General features: G+C 37.4%; 2 protein-coding genes across 7 annotated transcripts in view; one reads left to right on the forward strand and one right to left on the reverse strand.

Moving 5' to 3' along the window:
• The first annotated feature begins 3,856 nt into the window (after nucleotides 1–3,856).
• LOC107219775 (probable DNA mismatch repair protein Msh6) lies at nucleotides 3,857–11,102 on the forward strand. Its single transcript, XM_046736653.1, has 21 exons — nucleotides 3,857–4,157; nucleotides 4,773–4,979; nucleotides 5,102–5,202; nucleotides 5,475–5,537; nucleotides 5,692–5,895; nucleotides 5,981–6,115; nucleotides 6,217–6,352; nucleotides 6,461–6,741; nucleotides 6,863–6,988; nucleotides 7,098–7,182; nucleotides 7,280–7,464; nucleotides 7,625–7,722; nucleotides 7,785–7,940; nucleotides 8,015–8,172; nucleotides 8,258–8,346; nucleotides 8,509–8,799; nucleotides 8,917–9,135; nucleotides 9,305–9,484; nucleotides 9,593–9,770; nucleotides 9,866–10,017; nucleotides 10,121–11,102. The coding sequence occupies exons 1-21, from the start codon at nucleotides 4,025–4,027 to the stop codon at nucleotides 10,376–10,378; spliced, it is 3,435 nt and encodes a 1,144-aa protein (XP_046592609.1). The 5' UTR covers nucleotides 3,857–4,024; the 3' UTR covers nucleotides 10,379–11,102.
• A 124-nt stretch (nucleotides 11,103–11,226) lies between these two features.
• LOC107219784 (microtubule-associated protein Jupiter) overlaps nucleotides 11,227–21,168 on the reverse strand; it is a 58,923-nt gene continuing 48,981 nt past the window's right edge. For 5 of the 6 annotated variants that reach the window (XM_046736656.1, XM_046736657.1, XM_046736654.1 and 2 more), the window contains 4 exons: nucleotides 15,933–16,294; nucleotides 15,275–15,298; nucleotides 13,887–13,973; nucleotides 11,227–12,327 (listed from right to left, as the gene is read on the reverse strand). In XM_046736656.1, the coding sequence (XP_046592612.1) occupies nucleotides 12,137–12,327; nucleotides 13,887–13,973; nucleotides 15,275–15,298; nucleotides 15,933–16,294 (664 nt within the window). In that variant the 3' untranslated portion in view covers nucleotides 11,227–12,136. The remainder of the gene's footprint in view (nucleotides 12,328–13,886; nucleotides 13,974–15,274; nucleotides 15,299–15,932; nucleotides 16,295–21,168) is intronic. The other variant, XM_015658142.2, reaches the window with a different exon arrangement.

Consider the following 21,168-nt stretch of genomic DNA (forward strand, 5'->3'; position numbering starts at 1 on the left):
CCACCTCAGGTTATACCTTGAATAGTAATAAATATTTTCAGTATAAGAACACATCGAAAATATTGTGTAAGGATTAATATAATTGAGTAATTGATTAAATAATTAATTAATAATATAATAAATTGTATAAGCTTATTCGTAGCAACTGAATTTGTGCTTGCACGAAAAATGAATTGAAATAATTTATTGTAAAGGTGACAAATTTGTAATATTTCAGATGAAATATAATTACAATTTCCATCAAATATTATAAGAATATTAATTAATTAATTAATAATATAATAAATTGTATAAGATTATTCATAGCTACTAAATATGTGCTTGCACGAAAAATGAATTGAAATAATTTATTGTAAACGTGACAAGTTTGTAATATTTCAGATGAAATATAATTACAATTGCAATGAAATATTATAAAAGTGTTTTACTCACCGAGCACAAATCCTCGTCCCCCTCCTCCTGAATCACCGAGATTACCCGCAACCACCCCTAACTACCTCCAACGAAAACCGCCAACCGCCTCGAGTTATACCTCGAATACTAATAAATATTTTCAACGTGAGAACAAATCAAAAATAATGTGTAAGGTTTGATATAATTTTTTTATCGACATATTTTACCAAAAAGATTATGAGAAGATTGTAAAGTTATAGGACTTTTATTAGCGCACTGACAGCTACCGAATTTGGGCTTGCGCGAAAAAGGAATTGAAATAATTTATTGTAAACATGAACCAGGAACCCCGGAGCGCTTATTCTGGAAGTCGAGAAATTTTATTAGTGGACTGACAGCTACTGAATATGGTCTTGCGCGAAAAACGAATTGAAATAATTTATTGTAAACATGAACCAGGAACCACGGAGCGCTTATCCTGGAAGTCGAGAAATTTTATTAGCGGACTGACAGCTACCGAATTTGGGGTTGCGCGAAAAACGAATTGAAATAATTTGTTGTAAACATGAACCAGGAATCACGGAGCGCTTATCCTGGAAGTCGAGAAATTTTATTGGCGGACTGACAGCTACCGAATTTGGGGTTGCGCGAAAAACGAATTGAAATAATTTGTTGTAAACATGAACCAGGAATCACGGAGCGCTTATCCTGGAAGTCGAGAAATTTTATTGGCGGACTGACAGCTACCGAATTTGGGGTTGCGCGAAAAACGAATTGAAATAATTTGTTGTAAACATGAACCAGGAATCACGGAGCGCTTATCCTGGAAGTCGAGAAATTTTATTGGCGGACTGACAGCTACCGAATTTGGGCTTGCGCGAAAAACGAATTGAAATAATTTATTGTAAACATGAACCAGGAACCACGGAGCGCTTATCCTGGAAGTCGAGAAATTTTATTGGCGGACTGACAGCTACCGAATTTGGGCTTGCGCGAAAAACGAATTGAAATAATTTGTTGTAAACATGAACCAGGAACCACGGAGCGCTTATCCTGGAAGTCGAGAAATTTTATTGGCGGACTGACAGCTACTGAATTTGGGCTTGCGCGAAAAACGAATTGAAATAATTTATTGTAAACATGAACCAGGAACCACGGAGCGCTTATCCTGGAAGTCGAGAAATTTTATTGGCGGACTGACAGCTACCGAATTTGGGTTTGCGCGAAAAACGAATTGAAATAATTTGTTGTAAACATGAACCAGGAACCACGGAGCGCTTATCCTGGAAGTCGAGAAATTTTATTGACGGACTGACAGCTACCGAATTTGGGCTTGCGCGAAAAACGAATTGAAATAATTTATTGTAAACATGAACCAGGAACCACGGAGCGCTTATCCTGGAAGTCGAGTTTCACCGCGTAGCGGACCCGAAGCGCGGGATCCGGGAGGTTGAGAACCCGGTACTCGAAATACGTAGCGGACTCGAAGCGCGGGATCCGGGAGGTTGAGAACCCGGTACTCGAAATTTGCGGAGCGCGACTCTCATCCGTCCGCTCTACTGCGCGGTTGTTTCCAGACTGAGGAATTCGGCTAGCTGATTTTGAATTGGTGACGTCACTTTCTGAACGTCCGACATCCAAACTATGGTTTCGAACTTTGATACTATGTATGATGATGTATGATGTACGATGTATGATGTATGAAATATGAGGTATGATGATATGATATGATGTATAATGATTTTAGCTTTCACATTTCATACAAGAAATACACACTTTATCTCTCCTGCCGATTCCAGACTCAAGCGGCCAGGCCCTTCGATGGTCAGCCGTTGACTGAAGATATATTCTTCAGTGAACGGGTCGGCTAATAACGCTGCCGTTCTGCGACAGTTGGATGATGAAAAATTTCGCTCGTATCTTTCAAATGTGTGTTAAAATACACTCGAAGTGTTAAGAAGCGTCGTTCTTTCTCTCCCTATCACCTTTCTAGGTCTTTAAACCACTACGCAGCGTTAAATACCGTCTCATATACGAAGTATCCATTTCATCTCGTTCAAAATTAGCGCATCCGTGATGTATTACAGTTACTCTGAATTTTTTTCCATCCGAATACTTTTCGAAAAACAATTCTGCTCCTCTACCCAACGCAGATACTTCACTTGCGACCAGCTAAAACAACGTTTCGATTCTATGCCTATGAAAATTCAAGATCGAGAGAGCAAATGAAAAGTTGTTGGAATAATTATGAATACTAATGTTATGGAATACATCGAGCGCGTGTCGAATACAATCCCATTTCGAAATGAATAATTCTTCTATTTTCATATTATAGACGTATTATTGTAGATAATATAATTTGTCTCGTGGAAAATTATAGAATTTATAGTATGCAAAACGTATTTATCGTAAATGGATCACATATATTAATATCGTCGTGGACCGCATAGACAAATATACTTTTTTGGTCTCCGCATTATTATTACATCTGATCTATTATTATTTATAATCTACGTATACATTCTTCTCTCGGATACTCATACTTTGATTGAATCACTGTTTTGCTACGAATTTTGGAAGAAATTTATTCTCATTATTAATTTTTTGTATCGCCGACAAGTCGGTAAGTACACACAGGCTAAGTACTGGCTTGTGCTTACCATTGCGAAAACTGTGTTACCGGGAAGTGAATGCAGCCAGCATCATGTCGAAATCGGTAACTCTTTGAGGTTCTGCAACTCTTATACCCTTGGATCATCTCAGGGGGCGCAAACGCACGACGATTTGCGGTTGTCACACCTAGGCTCATTAGGGCAAGTGTCTATATTCTTCGGTCAACGCTTTAACGAATCACTGAAATATATGTAGAACGTACATAACATACATTTCAGTGGGATGAATGAACTTCATACAGTAAAAACTTCCGCCGAAAGTGCTGGTAATTTTAAGTAAATTATTGCTGCTGCTGCTGCTACTTTTGCTGCCCATTAAATCCCTGCCGAACCAATAGAAAAGTTTCCCCAGTTGACGTCAGAATAGACCACCGACATATAGTATGGACTATGCAATCTCAACATGAAGGCCTTCGAAAAGTGTCCGCTAGATTTAGACAGAGAAAACAAGGTCGCGGTCAATTGCTTTCTTTCTCTATCATATTGCTAGCTCCTAATTGGAAAGAGACGGAGATTGACCGCCACCAGTAGCTATCTCTTTCTACCAGCTGGCCGTACTCTACCTGCGTAGTCCATACTATACTTCGAAGACTCCCGCTGAGCTTGGACATCATAGAAATATTATAGACGGAATACACCTTACTCTTTGACATACAACCATATGGAAAACAAAGTAGAAAAGTAATTCCTCTCTTGTAATTACGTACTCCATGGCTTACTTCAGAAACTCCCCAGAAGAATGACCACGGATGTTAGGTTACAAATGCGTTTAGGAACAGTCAACACGAACACCTTTTCGCGCGGATTTTAGCCAAAAAGTTCTCTAACAGAGTAACCTGTGAGTCGTGCGCATAGTAGACTACTAACCATTTGAAATATTTACATTGAACATTTTGGTATTTGAATTTTCCCAAAGTACAACTAAAGCACATTCGATATTGTCATAAACAGGCATTAAAATGCCGAAGGTTAATACGCTATTCAATTACTTTACGTCACCCAAAACGGACAAGCGACTCGTCAAAGAAACGTCGAGTCCCCAACGAGAATCTCCCAAATCGAATGGCGATCAAAAAGGAAGAGGTGCGCGTGGTACGTAATTAGAATTTTTTTCATATTCAACTCATACATTTCTGCATGAAATTAAGGTTTACACGTATAATTGACCCAACGTCAAAGAAGCATTGCAGAGAATTCATAGTAGTATTATGGTTGTAAGAATACGAAACTGAGGTTCCTTTGTGTAGCATCTCATTAGAGGGTATCCTGTAAGCAATAATCGATTCGAACGAAACGCTGAAAATGACATAAGGAACTGATTTACTTATGAGTGAAATCTACCGTGGAATACAGTAACAAGTGTCATGAATGTTGTCAAAAAACATGTTAAAATTTCTATATTTCAATAACCAGGAAATGACAAAGGATACTTTGGCTAGAGACCTAATGTCATGTACTGAGATATCAGACACATTTTCTTGGATTTGGTCATTAATAATAATATATCACGCATCGATTGCGAGTAGATATTGATCCTCAATAAAATATTGAAATGGAGGTTTCACTAATCACCACCAAACTATTGTATCTGTTTCTTTACTACACAAATATTTAGATTTAATTGTCGAATGTTTAATTCTCATTTATTACATATTTAAATTTGAAATTCATTTCTACCACCGCTAAACACTCAAAATCTTTACATAGGTCTAAAAGCAGGTAAAGAAAATTCAAATAAAGAAAACAAAAGAGGAACTCCGACTAGCAGGCACCAAATCAAATCCTCAAGTGTGGCAACCAGAAAAAGATCTTCGAACAAGGAGACAGAAGCAGATGAGACCAGCCGGCCAAAGAGAAGACGATTGATAATACCATCTGACAACAGTGATGATTCAGGAGACGACTACAAGCCTAGTGTGTGAACTATATTATTTTATTTTTTATATTGTTACAGTCAAAACCTACCTCCTCATCAAAGCATAAATCACTTTCTAATATTTCATTATTATTTTTCTAACTCATGATTTACATTACAGCTGAAGACGATGCTAGTTCTTCCGAATTTTCTGCCTCAGAAGCTGATAGTGAGTCTGAAGCTTTATCTTCTGGCGTTGAAAGTGATGAAGAAACTCCCAAGGTAACAGTAGATATCACTTATTATTTTATTTCTTCTATGAAAAAAAAAGACAGAATAACATAAGTCATCGCGATCCACAGACAAGGGTACTTGTTGAGATAGTACACAATAAGGCAATTTTTTTTGTTTATTTCTTTCAATTGTGAACTATATAGTACTAAGAAACCACTTTTGAATGGGTTGTCATACGTCATCTGTCGTTCTTTGTTACAATTTAAATAATACTATTACCTGATTGGAACGCTCTACACATCTCTCGTTACTGTTTCCAGAAAAAAAGGAATATTGAACCAAAAAGCGCTGCGCCGAAAAAAAACAGTCGTGGAAAAACCCAGGCAAGCATTATATTTTAATTCTAAACTACTCAATAAGACGTTCTAAAATTCATCAATGGCTTGCAATTTTCAGTTGAGAGATGATATGGTTTATTCCGTGAAAATGCTGTAACAATGGTGAAATTGTGTTAATCGTTACTATCCTATGTTCTAGGTGAAATCTGAACTGAAAAATTCTGATCCCCCCAGTCAGACAACTGGTAACAGTTCAGTTAATACACAAGGTTGGAGTCATTTGAAATACGACTTCCTTCAGACGAATAAAATCAAAGATATACACCAAAGGCCTCCAAGCGATCCAAACTATGATCCAAGAACTCTTTATGTGCCACATTATTTCAAAATCAATCAGACTCCTGTAAATATACACATATGTATTTTTTATACTAAGAGCGCAGAAAACATCTTCACGTAAAATCTAATCAGTCTACTATCTTTTATAGGCTATGAAACAGTGGTGGGAAATGAAATGTAAGAATTTTGACTGTGTAATCTTTTTTAAAGTTGGGAAATTTTATGAGTTGTATCATATGGATGCAGTTACTGGTGTTAACGAACTTGGCCTATCATATATGCGTGTAAGTATTCCATAAATTACAAAATTCAAGAACGAGAATATTTATTTACAGCGACTAAGTTATTAACACGGAATCCTTAATTTTTACTTATTTTTATGCAGGGGGAATTTGCACATTCCGGCTTTCCAGAAATAGCATATAGTCGATTTGCATCAAGCTTGATAGAGAAGGGATACAAAGTAGCTAGAGTTGAACAAACCGAGAATCCAGAGATGATGTCAGCCAGAGTCAGTAAGAGTAAGTGTAACTATGCGTAATCTACCGAGGTAGTCATGAAATAAAAAACAACAGCTACATTATTAACTGCATCAATACGATAAATATTCACCATGCCAATTCTTACAGTGTCTCAAGTTACGAAGTTTGACAAAGTTGTAAAAAGAGAGATATGTCAAATTAGCAGTAAAGGTACGAGAGTATTCACTGCACAGGATAGCGAAACCTCTACTGCAAGTTCAACTTACTTGCTCTCAATAGTAGAAAAATTTAATCCATCAACACCCACGTCAATTTATGGTGTCTGCTTTATCGATACTTCAATTGGTGGTTTTCATCTTGGACAATTTGAAGATGATCGTCATAGTTCGAGGCTGTTGACGCTAGTTTCCCATTTTCCTCCGTCACAGGTAAAATAGTAATAGGTTTTAACAACAAGTTTATTAAAACTTCTTCAGAAAACGTAAATATGAATCATATACATTGTGTATACTGGGTATGTGTAATAAGGAGAAAATATGGACTCCTCAGGTTATTTATGAACGTGGTGGTATATCAGAGAGAACGAATAAAATATTGAATACCATGCTGGCTACTGCACTCAAGGAGCCACTGCAACGGGAGACGCAATTTTGGTCTGCTGCTACTACCCTCAAAGTGAGTTGATCAACTGGGAGAATCTGATCATTATTGTTCAAACTAAAAATAAAAAATGTTTTATCATTCCAATCTCATTCAATATGCAATTGTCATATCTTAATTCCAGAAACTACACGAAGGAGAATATTTCAAATCAGAGTTTAATTCTGATTTTACCTGGCCAGAAGGTTTGAAGCCATATTTAAGTGATGGTAAGCGTGAAGAAAAAAATCCTCACCTATTGTGTCTCATTATCCGTTTAGATAACATTAATGACACTATTGAAGATAAATTATTTCTATTAAACAGGAGACAGTTTAGGACTCACTGCTGCTGATAATATGGAGCTAGCCATATCTGCATTGGGGGGATGTGTATTTCATCTAAAAGAATGTTTCATAGATCAGCAATTACTTGCCCAAGGACGTTTCGAATCTTGGATCCCTCCTGATCATGAGGATCGGCAGAGTTCAGGAAAATTTGCCAACAATATGGTAAGTTTTGAACATGCTCTAGAAGTATTAAGAATTCGTGAATTACTACTAGTAATTACGGCAAACATGATGTGACAAACGTGCCTATAGAACCTTGAATTTATACGATGCAATAAAAATTCAAAATTACTCCTATACGGTTTGGAATTTTTTTTAACAGGTACTGGATGCCATTACAATAAATAATCTGAGAATCCTTGGAGGGCCTGGTTCGCTCATATCAATGTTGGATCATTGCTGCACCCCGTTTGGTAAACGGTAAGGATATCCTGAAAACAATTCTCGTTTCGTGAAAATCAACCAGTCAATATAACTCACAGATTGTTACGCGAATGGATTTGCCGACCATCTTGCCGCAAATCTGAAATAATGCAACGGCAGCAAGCAGTTACCGAGCTAATTGATAAAATTGAAATTATGCAAAATGTTCGCGGCTCATTAGCTCCCCTCCCAGACCTTGAGAGATTACTGAGCAAGTATGTATATGAATTTGGTTTCCTTAAAATGCCGCTATAATAGACATGGTGTGTAATATATTTCCGATCTGCAGAATACATGCTCAAGGTAATTTTGCAAAGGGACAAAGTCATCCGGATGCAAGAGCTATCATGTATGAAAGTAAAACGTATTCTAAACGAAGAATCCTGGACTTTACAAACGCGCTTCATGGATTTGAGGAAGCTTCAAAAATTATAGATTCAATCGGTGGTATGTTCAGCTCAATATTAGTTAAATATTACCGGAAAATATGATTGAAACTTCCCTAATCTGTCATTGCAATCTACTCGTACAGACGTAAAATGCGATCTACTAAAACGGTGCATTAAGCACAATCCTGAGGGTGACTTTCCTGAATTGGAAGAGATGCTAAATTACTTCAAGGTTAGTAGATCTGGACATTTATAGGTAAATTTGAAATGACAGTCCCTGTAAACAGATGCTTTTCGCGAGTGGAAGTTAGCTAAGTGTCTAGATACCAGAAGTATCCAGCATTGAATTAATGTTAAGCTATTGGTTTGTTTATCTTATTATCTGTAATATCAGAGTGCTTTTAATCAAGAAGAAGCAAAGAAAGAAGGATGTATTATACCTAAACCTGGAGTCGACTCAGAGTATGATGCAGTACTCGAAGAAGTGTCTGAAATAAAACGAGATCTAGAAAAATACTTGGAACAACAGAGAAAACATTTTGGAGTAAAGGTGAATTACTTCGGTACTGAGAAAAAACGTTTTCAAATTGAAGTTCCCGATTCCCAATTGAGGAAAGTTACCACAGTTTATGAACTTCAGTCACAGCGCAAAGGTTTCAGACGCTATTACACCGCTGAAGCCAAAGTATGTATTAATCGATTGACCAATAGTTACAACTGAAAGTGTTTTGCTACTTTCAAATATTACACAGCGCTAGTCTTGATTCATAGCTATCATATATTATGTATTACACTGTCGTAGGAGCTTTTGGAAAGACAGATTGCCGCAGAAACTAACAAAGACAAAGTGCTAAAAGATATAAGCAGAAGGATATTTGCTAAATTTAGCGAAAAATACGATGTATGGTGTTCGGCTGTCTACCAATTGGCTACACTAGACGTCCTCACTGCATTTGCTGAATATTCCCAAAGCGCCGAGATGTCTGTCCCTATAATAGAAGATCTTATGAGTGAAAAAAGTGTATGTATTCTATTATGACTAAGTATTTCACTATCATCATAAAAATTCGTGCCTTACCTAAATTCAAATAATTCTGAAGGACCCTTAACGTTCAACATTAATATACGTTCAAGCTATTAAGAATACTGCACAAAATTCGCTTACTATGACCTACATCTAAATCCCTCAGGCTTTTATTGACATAAGAGATGGGAGGCATCCGTGTGTTACATCTGACGACTTTATACCAAATGACACTTTATTGGGAACAGAAGATTCCGCGTCACTTGTCATTCTAACTGGGCCTAATATGGGAGGAAAGTCAACTGTAATGCGTCAAGTTGGTCTCCTTACAATCATGGCCCAAATTGTAAGTCAGATATTAAATACAATGATTCGCTTTCAGTGATATCCAGCTTCTGCTTACAAATAGAGATTAAGGATACACTAATATAATTATTTTGATCCCTGTACACAGGGTTGTCATATTCCCGCAAGTTCATGCCGATTGACATTAGTCGATCGTATTTTCACTCGTTTGGGTGCCAATGATGATATATTAACTGGGCAAAGTACTTTCTTTGTGGAGTTGAGCGAAACTGCAACTATACTTCAGCACGCAACACCAAACTCACTGGTTCTGGTGGATGAATTAGGTAATATAATGAAGCTTTACATCATTAATTTTTCTTATAACTCTACCACCCACTGTTCAGTTTCAATATCGTACATTTTATTGATATCATAACAGGACGAGGCACCTCAACTTACGACGGAACAGCAATTGCAGCTTCGGTTGTCGGCGCTCTGAAGGAACGGAAGTGTCGCACCCTATTTTCAACTCACTATCATGCTTTGGTAGAAGACTATAAATTGGACAAGAACGTTAGCTTGAGCCACATGGTAATCAAATTCACTGGCGATATTTGTCTTACTCAGAAATTAATTTGAAATCGGTACACAACTCATAAGCATGCAACTTCACAAACATATCATTATTTTCCAGGCGTGTATGGTAGAAACTGAGGAGGAAGAAGAGGTTTCACAGGAAACAGTAACGTTTTTGTACAAACTGAGCAAAGGTGCATGTCCAAAGTCTTACGGTTTCAATGCAGCTCGTTTGGCTGGAATTTCATCAAAAATCACTCTAAAAGCTCATGAGATAGCCAGCAAGTTGGAAAATGAAGTCAACCAGAGGCACTTCCTTGTTGCTCTATTTAAGGGCAAAAGTGACCTAAAAACCCTTCTTGCAGCTTTAAAGTAACGGCTTGATGCTTCGTTTCAAAATATAATCAATAGTTGGCCCAACGGATTTCTTTGCTACCGTCAGTATTAAGTATCAAATATTTGTAGTTATTTGAAATCAATATATGTATGTTAACTACGTGCACTCAATTTCAAATAATGACTATGTCACACTTCGAACATTCTAGTGCCAATATCATTCAATATAAATCTAAAACACTTCACGCCTACAACATCTTGTACAAATTTTGTAAACTTACATTCATGGTTTAAGTTTCTTGAATATAATTAATAGATGCGGTTTTTGTACGTTGTAAGTTGAGCTTTAACATTTTTGATATGCTCGTCCTCAAAGTTTGTTGATCGAACTATTTTCACATACCATTTCGTACAAAATTGAATATTTGATATTTTCTATCTTGTTTTACTGCCAATATTGTGTACAAGTGGAAAATTGTATGCCGAGACCTAAGTCACATTTTTCGCAATACAATTTCCCATATTTAATGGTAGAAACCAGTTTCGATTTAAAAAAAAATAGAAATTGATTAATCAAAAAACCAAAAAATACCAGCACGCCAAACATGACATACTTGAATTATGTAATAGTAATGTCTTCTGATAAAGTACAAAATAAGAAATCTTCTCCTTAGTTTACAATTATTACTGAATTCTACAAGTCGTGTTTCTTTTGTTTCTGCGATATATTATTTTCGTAAGCTTCTAATAAAAATGTGTTATTTCTTGGTATTTGACTCATGCTTTCTTTATGTGCTTACACTTACATTCCTGTATAAACTGAAAACAATCCTTACCAAACGTTTGCGTTGGTTTCTATTATACTTATACAAAAAGGAATCATTTATGTTGTTTTTACAAAATGTTTATTTGAGGCCAAAAGTACAAAAAGGTATTTTCATGGAAATGCGGTAGGTTACAAACTGTAGTTTTTTTTTTTCTTTCTACTCAAAATCGAACAATCACGTAAACACCCTATTTGTGAAAAGGGGATACAATCTTATAGACTGAAATAAATATAAAGATTACATTGTGTAATGATAGCGATGCCGGAGCAAAAACTATGCAGCTAATATTCAAGTTATCATATTTTTACTTCTCCTTTTACTTCCATTATTTTTTCCGAGAGTTTTTCTTTTTATTAGTACTTAGTAGTAATGATTTATAACCAAATATATAGGAATATTATATGAGTATTGAAAATGTGGCTTTTTAAAGCTTATATTCGCATTAGAAATATTATCGATTCTGTGATTTACGCAAAAGTGAAAAGGCACAAAATTAAGAAAGCACTTTTTTTGATATACATATAGTGTAACTTTTTATTTTCGAGAAAGAACTATCTAATTTACAATTTAGGTTCGCTAAAATCAATCATAGTTTGCTAAGTATTGATTATGCCGTTTTATTACGAACCGTCATTTATATTGTTTCTTAGAGTTGATTTTTTTCGTTCTTCTATAAATTTATTTAATCATTGTGGAGATCCTAATGCTAAAGATAGCTCCATAAATGCAATTAACCTGATTGATCGAATACAAATCAAAGAATTATACTGATTCATTATTACTTCCATTGTTCATTATTTAAATACGGTTATTACGTGTGAACAATATCCTCGAATTAATAAAGTTTGATTAATAATAATAATAATAGTAATAGTAATAATAATAATAAAAAGTCAGTCAGTGAGGTTTTCGGATTTGGAAGTAACGACAGTATCAAAGTGCTGTTGGATAATTAAGTCCATCGACGATGTCTACCAGAGACCTGAAGAATAGCCCCCTGGAGGCACGCGAGTACGTGGCTGTCCTGCTGGGGCTGGTGGTGATGCTGAGCCAGTAGATGATCCGTTTACTTTCTCAGAGACATTGCCATTTCCATTTTGCACCGGAGCGCTGTTGTTCTCTGTGTTTCCTGTGTATCCTGTACCAGTTACGGGGTTGCCATCTATAGAGAGATATCATCGAACGATTTTAGCAACATAAATTTGACCGAACTTGAATAATCATTCAACATTCATTTTTCTTTTGCACAATTAGCCCTCTGGCACGTTACCTTCAAAAAAATTGGCGTCGAACCTTGAAACTGTCATTTGTTAGTCGGTCATTATCAATTTCTTAATTTTGCTTTCTCATCTTAATTATAATAATATCAGTTGTCAGGCAATGAATAAAAAAAGTTAATTACTCTATTGAATATATATATATATAATTATATATGTATATATGAGCTGTTCTTGACCTAGCAATACATGTTTGAGACATCAAAATTTATCACGATATCTTATCCTTGCTTGCTCTGAAGGTCGTCTTAGAAAAAAAATTACGTTATTATAAATGAGCAGTTCACAATTGGAATTACTATTAGTGTACGAGTCACTATAAAAATCTTGTGATTTAGATTGATATTGAGACATGCAGCTTATTCAAAATTGTACAAGTCCGGTAAATGAGAACGTTACAGGTACATAAATGGTACATACGCATTCACAGTGACTACCTGGAGGCTACTTCGTGAATTTGAAAATGATCATACATGTGTTGTAATTAAAATCTATTCAGATTTACTTTTGCTGTTTCATCACAGCAATAGAAATTAGAAAATTCGAGAAGAGATTTAAACACTGTTGCAATAATTTAGCTATTGCTAAACGATAACCAGCTACGTCCGAAACATTCATTTGTATCGCATGCTCACAAAGAAATAAGGAAAGGAAGGGATAGAGTACATTCTAGACACGTTATAAACAATTCTAAAACTACTTACCGCTCTAACAAGGTACAATGCTGAACTCTATCGTTTGACGATAAATAATTTAAATAAATTCATGCTCAATTAATATTATCTTATTCTTCACTATGATTTAAGCGAATGAGAAAGTATGCAGAAACTTGAGATCAAAGCTTCGCTAGGCAACGTGAAAAAATAAACACAAAGAAGATTAGTCAAATTTCATATGCTCAAAAACATATATGTATAGATACTTAACACGTACTGTAATTTATTTAGCGTTGTTTGCCAACTTCTAGAAGAATAACAGAACAGGTTAAATTATCATTCTGCAAATAAATGCCCACACATCATTTATACTGTTACAGCAGCGCAAATTTGGTATCAACATCTGAATCATTGTCTCCACCACTTGAAGAATTAATCCAAAACTGATTGCCACTACTGATTGCCGTCATGAAACAAACTGCACATGCTTATCTCGGCATGAAAAACAGTTCAGTATCATTGGTCGAAGACTTATTTCCATTTTTAAATTATTAAAATACTAGGTAAGTTACTACTAGAAATTTACTTTATATACCATTGCACAACAAATTTGGGTATCTACGGCTAAACTATAAGTTGTAGATACTTCTTCGTCAAGACATTAAATTGCATTCAACTATTGAAACGTATCACAAGAACAGAGCAACAAAAATAAAGGGGGTAAATAGTAGAAACAGTGATGCGTGGCATTACGTACAGGAGGAAAGATTTGATTATCGTAAAGTTACCTCTACTCCTACGTGCGCTGCGCCTCAGGGGCATCACGTCAACTCCGTCTCCGGTAACCGGGTTGCGTGGCATGCAGGATAATCCTCCTGCAGGAACCACCGAAGACCCGCCACATACCCAACAAAGCCAAACACAAATTCACCCATGCACCACACTACGTCACACCACACCCTGCCACCCAACCCTCTGTTAGTGTGCCGAAATGCGTCGATGGACCAGCTGGAGAGTTGCAAATGATTGTCATCCCATTGACAAAGGCGGAATTTTCACTTTATAATTCTTTATCATTTGAAATATTAGTTTAGCCTTTCTGAATAAATTTCTCATTTCCCATCCGCTTCAACATTTTTTAATTACACTTTGGTCCATCTACACATTTCTAAATTAATAGAATACTAACAATACGATGAAATCTAATTTTCAAAAGTTATCAACATTCTATTTCTGTAATTATTATTGCTCGAGTTGTAATAATAAATTCAAATGGCTCGAGGTAATTTTTATAGTTCAATTAGACTGAATTGAAATTCCTAACGTTACTGTTAACAAGAAACATATTCTGTATTGTTGAGAATACCGATTTTTTTGTCTACATAACTGTGTGATATTTCTGAATGTAACGATTATGAAGAGCATTCAACTTTTGCACAAAAACGTGTAGAGATACGGATGTGAGAATGTGATCGATATTTATTAGTGCCACTGTTAAAGAGATGACAATAAATAAATAAATAAATAAATAAAACGAAGCTGTGTTAGTGCGTTAAAACGTGAAAAAAAATATTATAATTGGCGTGGCTGAATGATGAATAAAATCATAATTCATAATGAAAGCAGAATAAGCCTACAATAAACGATGAGGCGAGATAGGTAATAAAGTATATAGTAATTAATAATTATTTCAACAATGGAATTACTAACTCAAAATATGTGGGCTCCTAACTTTATAATTTATCTTTTTCTAAACTGTCGCAGATAGTTTTACACATCATTTGTGTAAGACTACAATTGTATTATATCTAAGTACTTGCGAGAATCTGTGAGTGATAATCTTTAGTGATCATCATTAATGATGTCGAATATCGCTTTGTTCTGCAAGCATTATCGACAAATCAAAAACTACACTAATTGCGCACGTGATGTTGTGAACTTTCGAAATTATATCAACCAATCCCTAAGGCTCTGTAAGGCTGGATCTAATCAAACAATGAACAAAAGCAAAACCTAATATTATGATACGTATCTTGAAAAAGACATATATAAAATGACACATTCGTTGAAATCATTGTTATTTTTTTTTTTTTTTTTTAACATTTAAAAACACTATAGGGGAGTGTCGGTAGTGTGATGTATCAACTTTATCTGAATGGTTTTACTACGGACTTACGAAATCGTTTCTTTCTCCTAAAAGCTGCTTGTGAACACATTTAAGTTTGGATTAAGTAACTGTCGATTATTTCATGTACAAGAAAAAATAAATAAAAAAAAAAAACATTTAAAAAAATAACAACAGAAACCTTACAACCTCCACATTTACTTTCGAGCTAAAATTGTGGACATATAAGTCTTAGCATATAATTAAGATATTACACCCAAATCAAACTTGGAGAGATATAGACAAAAAAAAAGTGACCAACAATTTAGGGAAAACAATACGGGAAAAAACAAATTACTTGTACTTAATGCCAAAAATACACGATTTTTATCAAAATTTCAATTTTAAAATCAGCTACTCGATTATTGTATATAGTCAACAAACAAACGTACAAAATTACGTAACAGACGAGAACTCTCTACCTTTATAAATCTGCGCCAATTACTTTAAATTTCGAAAGTTATTATTAGGAAAACATTTCTGAAGAAACAGAAGATATTGAAAATTGTCAAGATATACGTATATGGATGTAGAGAAAGACCTGATAATTTGCATTGAATGGGTAAAAGAAGGAGAAAAAAATTCACGGAAAGGTGTCAACGACTTCCGAATTCCACACCCTGAGCCCAATAACACATATTTTAAGGTAGTACCCAGTCCATTGGCCTACCTGTCTCACTGTTGTACGCATCGTTGCCATTACCATAGATATTGCCGTTCGAACTTCCGTTGATCGAGGTGTTAGACTGGCTGGAAGTTTCGGGAACCGATTTCTCACCGCTGAGCGGTATATTGCTTCGCATGTGGTTTTTTGAGCTTGGGGTAGTTGGGGCATCGGGGGGACCAAAGAGACGCTTGTATGAGTCATTACCAGGCTTAGCGCGAGGCGTATCTGAACCGTGGGTACTATTCTCTCCGAACATCGTTGATCCCAGTTGCGAATGATTGTGATTCTTGATACGACGAGGGCTCGTCTCCTCCGGAGCTCCTCCAAAAATGTCGCTGCTACCGCCGCCTGGGGGTTTCAACACCCTGCAAACAAGACAAACAACAAGCCATCGTTAGTCTACTGCAACCTTTTTTTTTTTTTTTTTTATTCACATCTTTTCCTACTACATAAATAAAATTTCATTCAAAGTTACACCCCGAAGACGTTGAAAAATTAAGAAGGTGATCTTTCCAAGAAATAAAAAAAAAAAAAATTTGTTTTTTACCATTAACATCGATTTCATTTACGTTTTCGTTATTAATTCAGTAATCGAGTATGTTTTTAATACCACGCGGACACAAGTCCGATCAATTATGGTTTAGGTACAGTGACCAAAAACGGTGCATTTAGATAGGTACTCTACTTCAAATGCACTGCAATGCTTCGTGGATTCTTTTTCAAGTTTCAATAACGCGCGTACTTATAGCGCGGCAGACCGTTTTCAGTGAAAATTGTCTAACGAGGGTTGCGTGCACCGCAAATGTGTAAAACGTCACGCCAGGGATCAGCAAGAGTAGCACGCGGTGTTCGAAATCCATTAAAGTCCGCGTAGCTGCGCGTGCCTGAAAAGTGCGATGATATCTACGGGCAGATAATAATCCTTCCGATGCAATTTCATCACCGATCCGTGATTTCTTTTTCTCATTATGCAGTTTACTCGGAGGGAAAAAAGCAGCAAACAAACACGACCCTGTTCCGGAAGTATATCAAAGACGATAAATAATCGTAGGGTTACACGGTGAGCAAAGCGCGCAGGAAATGAACGTAATTCAAAGGATAAACACGTAAGTGTGGGTTTGGGTAAGTTTTACATTAGATACATGCCCGCGTTACACAGCTGGGGCAATAAGAAATCTATAATAAGCAACGGTGATTAGAGAGGCATAAGATGAGAGTATAGATGTGCATGCAGGGAATTGCTCGATGCGCAGCGCAGGTGAACCGCGCGGCCTGGAACGGAAAGTATGGAAATCGATTGATTATAGATTGCAAAATTAAACAAAGGAAAGAACAAACACCGGTTTCTACCGACCGCGCATCGAATCCCATCGAGAATGCGCATCCATACACGCCTTGTAACATGGCCGAAGAACCGGTACTTTTGACGATGATAGCCACGGCTAGATAACAATATAATTAGTCGTTCGGTTCAGTTAAGTTAAGTTAAGTTAAGTTAAGTTCGGTTCGTGGGATGCGAAGTATCCTGCCTGCCTGCACTCGACCGCACAAACAGGATGGGTGTGTCGGATAATGTTCTGTAAATACTTAGGCGTGCACAGCGAACCAAGACGGGAATCTTTAACCGAGGTACAGGGTGGTGTAGGCGGGCATTGTTTGCTATATCGATGCACTTTTTTGCGATCCAGTATTTATATATTTGTATGACATTAACGATAGTAATGATAAAACCGTTAATGGTTCGATAAATGATCATTATACGATCCTACGCACGTTTGACTCGCAGTCAGCCTCCGAGCCATGAGAGATGTTGAAATTGAGTTGAAATCGTGGAGACAGTAATTGATTGTGATTAATCAATTTCAAACCCGGCTTGATCCAAGAATGGGTTGAGCGACAAGAGGAGAAATTGATTGAATTACAGCAGGCCATTAAGCAATTGGCATTCGCAATTGGGAGTCATCGAAAAAGCAAAACAAAAAAAAACACTGCGCTATGAAAAAGAAACTCGAAGTTCATATTAGACCCGAATTGGAAGGTCGAACAAAGGCTGGATATATAGTACAACGAATCGACCGTTTTTAAAACAGGGTTAACAAAACGGCCGTGATATATGGCGGCTGGTTCTTATAGCGGCCGTAAAATTATTCTTGTACATACGTATAACATACCAAGCACAATTATTATTCATGAGTTGTGTAAAATAAAAATAATAGATCACTCCTCCTCGTGCGAGAAACCACGAACAGTGGTAGGTATAGGTACGCATGCAAATCGTCTTCGGTTAACGTACCTATGCATATACACGACGAAACATATTGTAGTGTAATATTTTATATTCCATAGAATTTAGAGTTTGATCGATTGCCCGCTATCTAGGATATGATGAAAGTTTTCTGAGGCCTTAAGTCGCGACCCTCGCCTGGCTTCGGGGTTATAGATGGAGGAAAATTTTTATATATATATATATATATATATACACACACGTAACGAAACGACCTTCAAGAATTCAGACGTCTGCAGTCTGCGAATAGCAGTTAGGTGATGCCGGGGGTTAAAAATCGGAAAGTACGATCCCCCCGTTATCGACATTCGTCGACGGAGAATTCCTGCGACGTCTCGTCCAGGCACGAAAGAGGAGGTGAACTGTGGTTATATACTAGGAAGGATCGGATCGTCCGACGATCGGATTAGCGAGCGATCAGACCAGACGACGTCTCTGCCGTTCCAATTATTACCCGCGAGCATGCACGAGACGTTATTACAAACGGATATACTTTTCGATGAAAATTGTACCGTGCAGACGGTTCTCTTCCTCGTTCCCATTACCCGGACCGCCGATTCTAGGACGATTTCGTGACAACCGATTCGGGAAATTTAAACGTTGACTTTCGTTTCTTCCAGCGATCGACCTCGTCGATCAGAGACGAAATTATGAGAACTCTGAAACGGTAAGATTCGAGATTAATGACAACGTTCGTATGACGAAGTGACATCCGTATAAATCAAGGATTTTGCTTTTACACTGAGAACGGCGTAATTCAAACGAAACGACAATCAAGTATAAATGCATGATTAATTTTTATACTCAAGAGACGATAAAAAAAAATCCCAAAGTATCCGGAGTTATGATCGACGACTGCTGCGACGTGAAACCAAGATAATCGTGATCCCGTTATTTTTCATCACAGCTAAATTGTTTCGCTCGCGCGTGTCAAAACCGGCAAATACAGCACAGCTCTCAGTCTACGGACAAAGTCAAAACTGACCGACAAAAAAACCCGAGCGAGATTTATCTGCGGTTAGGAATCGATTATGTCTTCGTCAGCGATGTTCACTTCACGGAACGACTTTTTTCCACCTGCAGGTTTGACAGAGAGAGAGAGAGAGAAAGAAAGAAAAAAAAACAAAGAAGACGAAATAAGAAAAAAAAGACTTATTCTTGAACCGAACCAAACCGTGATCGAATAATCTCGACCGATTAATGTCCGCGTTGGAAAGGACGCGGAAGTCATAGCTACAAAGATCGAAGTTACCCAAGGCAATTAACGTGATTACGAACGTGTAGCCGAGCCGTTTCTTTACGCATGAGATGTGCTTCGAATTCGAATTTATCCTAGACACCGCGGTTCTTAGCTAATTGTTGAACCTTGTCGTTGCAGTTGGTGCAGGGTCAACTTTTTCCCATCATATAAATCCAACTCGCACGACAGTTAAGAATATCAACCTCTGCCAGCGTGACGCCATATCGAAAATCATTTTACAAAAAAACGTAATCAAAAAATAATTGTCAACTTCCGCTTTTAAGCGTCTTGGCAAGGTCCCGAGCTAAGGTGGACAAATTCGGTGAGCCGGTCCAATTCCGAAGAAAGATACAATAAAACAATTGGTCTCCATCATCGACGCAATTAATAGCGTAGGATTGCGACCGATTGCAAGAAGAAGCGGTGAGTTCGATTTAACGCCAAGTCGGCGTTGATCGTATCGAGAAATTGCAAGAGCTTGAAGGATATCGTATCTTGATGGTATTAAGGGGAGTAGGCAGTGAAAATATGCCGACAATGGGATAAAATTCAATTGGCATTTGTGAAGATCTGAACTTTTTTTTTCATGTCTCCCCTTAATCGTCGAACCTTCTACGGAAAACAGTTCGACTGCGTCTTTAACCGACCGCGGTTATTTATAAACAGACTTTAGTTTATCCTTATTGGCTACAGGAATCCAATCGATCCAACATAAATTCATCGACGACTTAACTAATTGATCAATTACGTTGTAATGAAGTATATCGTCTATTTATATCAAAAATTTTCTGTAAATAACTCGAAGGTTTCATGCACGCCCGAATAGCTTCACGGTCGCATTCTTCTTCTCTAAAAGTGCTCATAGCATAAGTCATGGTTATCTTCACCAATAAAGAATTCAGGTACACTGAATCGAGCAACCTAAATTACACCTCATCAGTCGCAAAAGCCACACTGGTGTCCTGATCCACATTAACGATCATCGATCTACCAAACGCGCAAAGATCAAGATCTGAAGGAGGTAGAAACGAGAAGAAAAGATAAAAATAAATAAACAGCATACACGATACAGTGCGAGCTCGAAGTGATTCACAACGTCTTTTGCATCAAAGCTCATTGTCATCACAGCACTTGTAGAAACATTGTTCCTTGTAAGTATGGTACATTATACAAAGCTGCAAAGCACAGAGCCAACGATTACACGGAGATGTTTTGAAGGCTGTTAATAAACGCGATACGTGTCACACGATCGGCGAGGGTCAATTCCACGAGTGATCGCGTTTCTTTTCTCCCTTCTCACGTATGCCTCTCTCTCTCTTTCTCTCTCTCTCTCTCTCTCTGTGAGACGGAGAACCCGATAAGGCCCGCGTACGTTTCCACACACGGTCAAACGTATACGTGACGGGTTCGTGACGTCGGTACGGCTTCCCGGTGAACGGAGACCCGCTATTCCGGAAGCCCCGACCCGGGGAAGCCCCGGCACGCGCCGAGGGTGACTAACCCCCGCGATCGCCTCGACGTAAATGCCTCTGTGTGGGTGCGCAACACTCGAGGAGCAGTAACGGGGCTATCGAGTGCGATCCGTGCGAACGTGTCCGTGCTAGAAATAAGGAGGAGGAGGAGGAGGAGGAGGATCGGAGCTTACTTTGTAACGCGATATTTTTACCTACTAGGTACGCGCCCACGGAAGTCGCGGATCACCCGATATACACCTC

Source organism: Neodiprion lecontei, chromosome 4 (assembly GCF_021901455.1).
Source record: "Neodiprion lecontei isolate iyNeoLeco1 chromosome 4, iyNeoLeco1.1, whole genome shotgun sequence".
NCBI lineage: Eukaryota > Metazoa > Arthropoda > Insecta > Hymenoptera > Diprionidae > Neodiprion > Neodiprion lecontei.

Excerpts from the sequence above, each read along its gene's own strand:
- LOC107219775 (XM_046736653.1), top strand. The coding sequence starts at position 4,025 with ATGCCGAAGGTTAATACGCTATTCAATTACTTTACGTCACCCAAAACG. Across the intron at positions 7,723-7,784 it reads TGCACCCCGTTTGGTAAACG|ATTGTTACGCGAATGGATTT; the intron begins GTAAGGATATCC and ends TATAACTCACAG. Across the intron at positions 9,136-9,304 it reads ATCTTATGAGTGAAAAAAGT|GCTTTTATTGACATAAGAGA; the intron begins GTATGTATTCTA and ends TAAATCCCTCAG.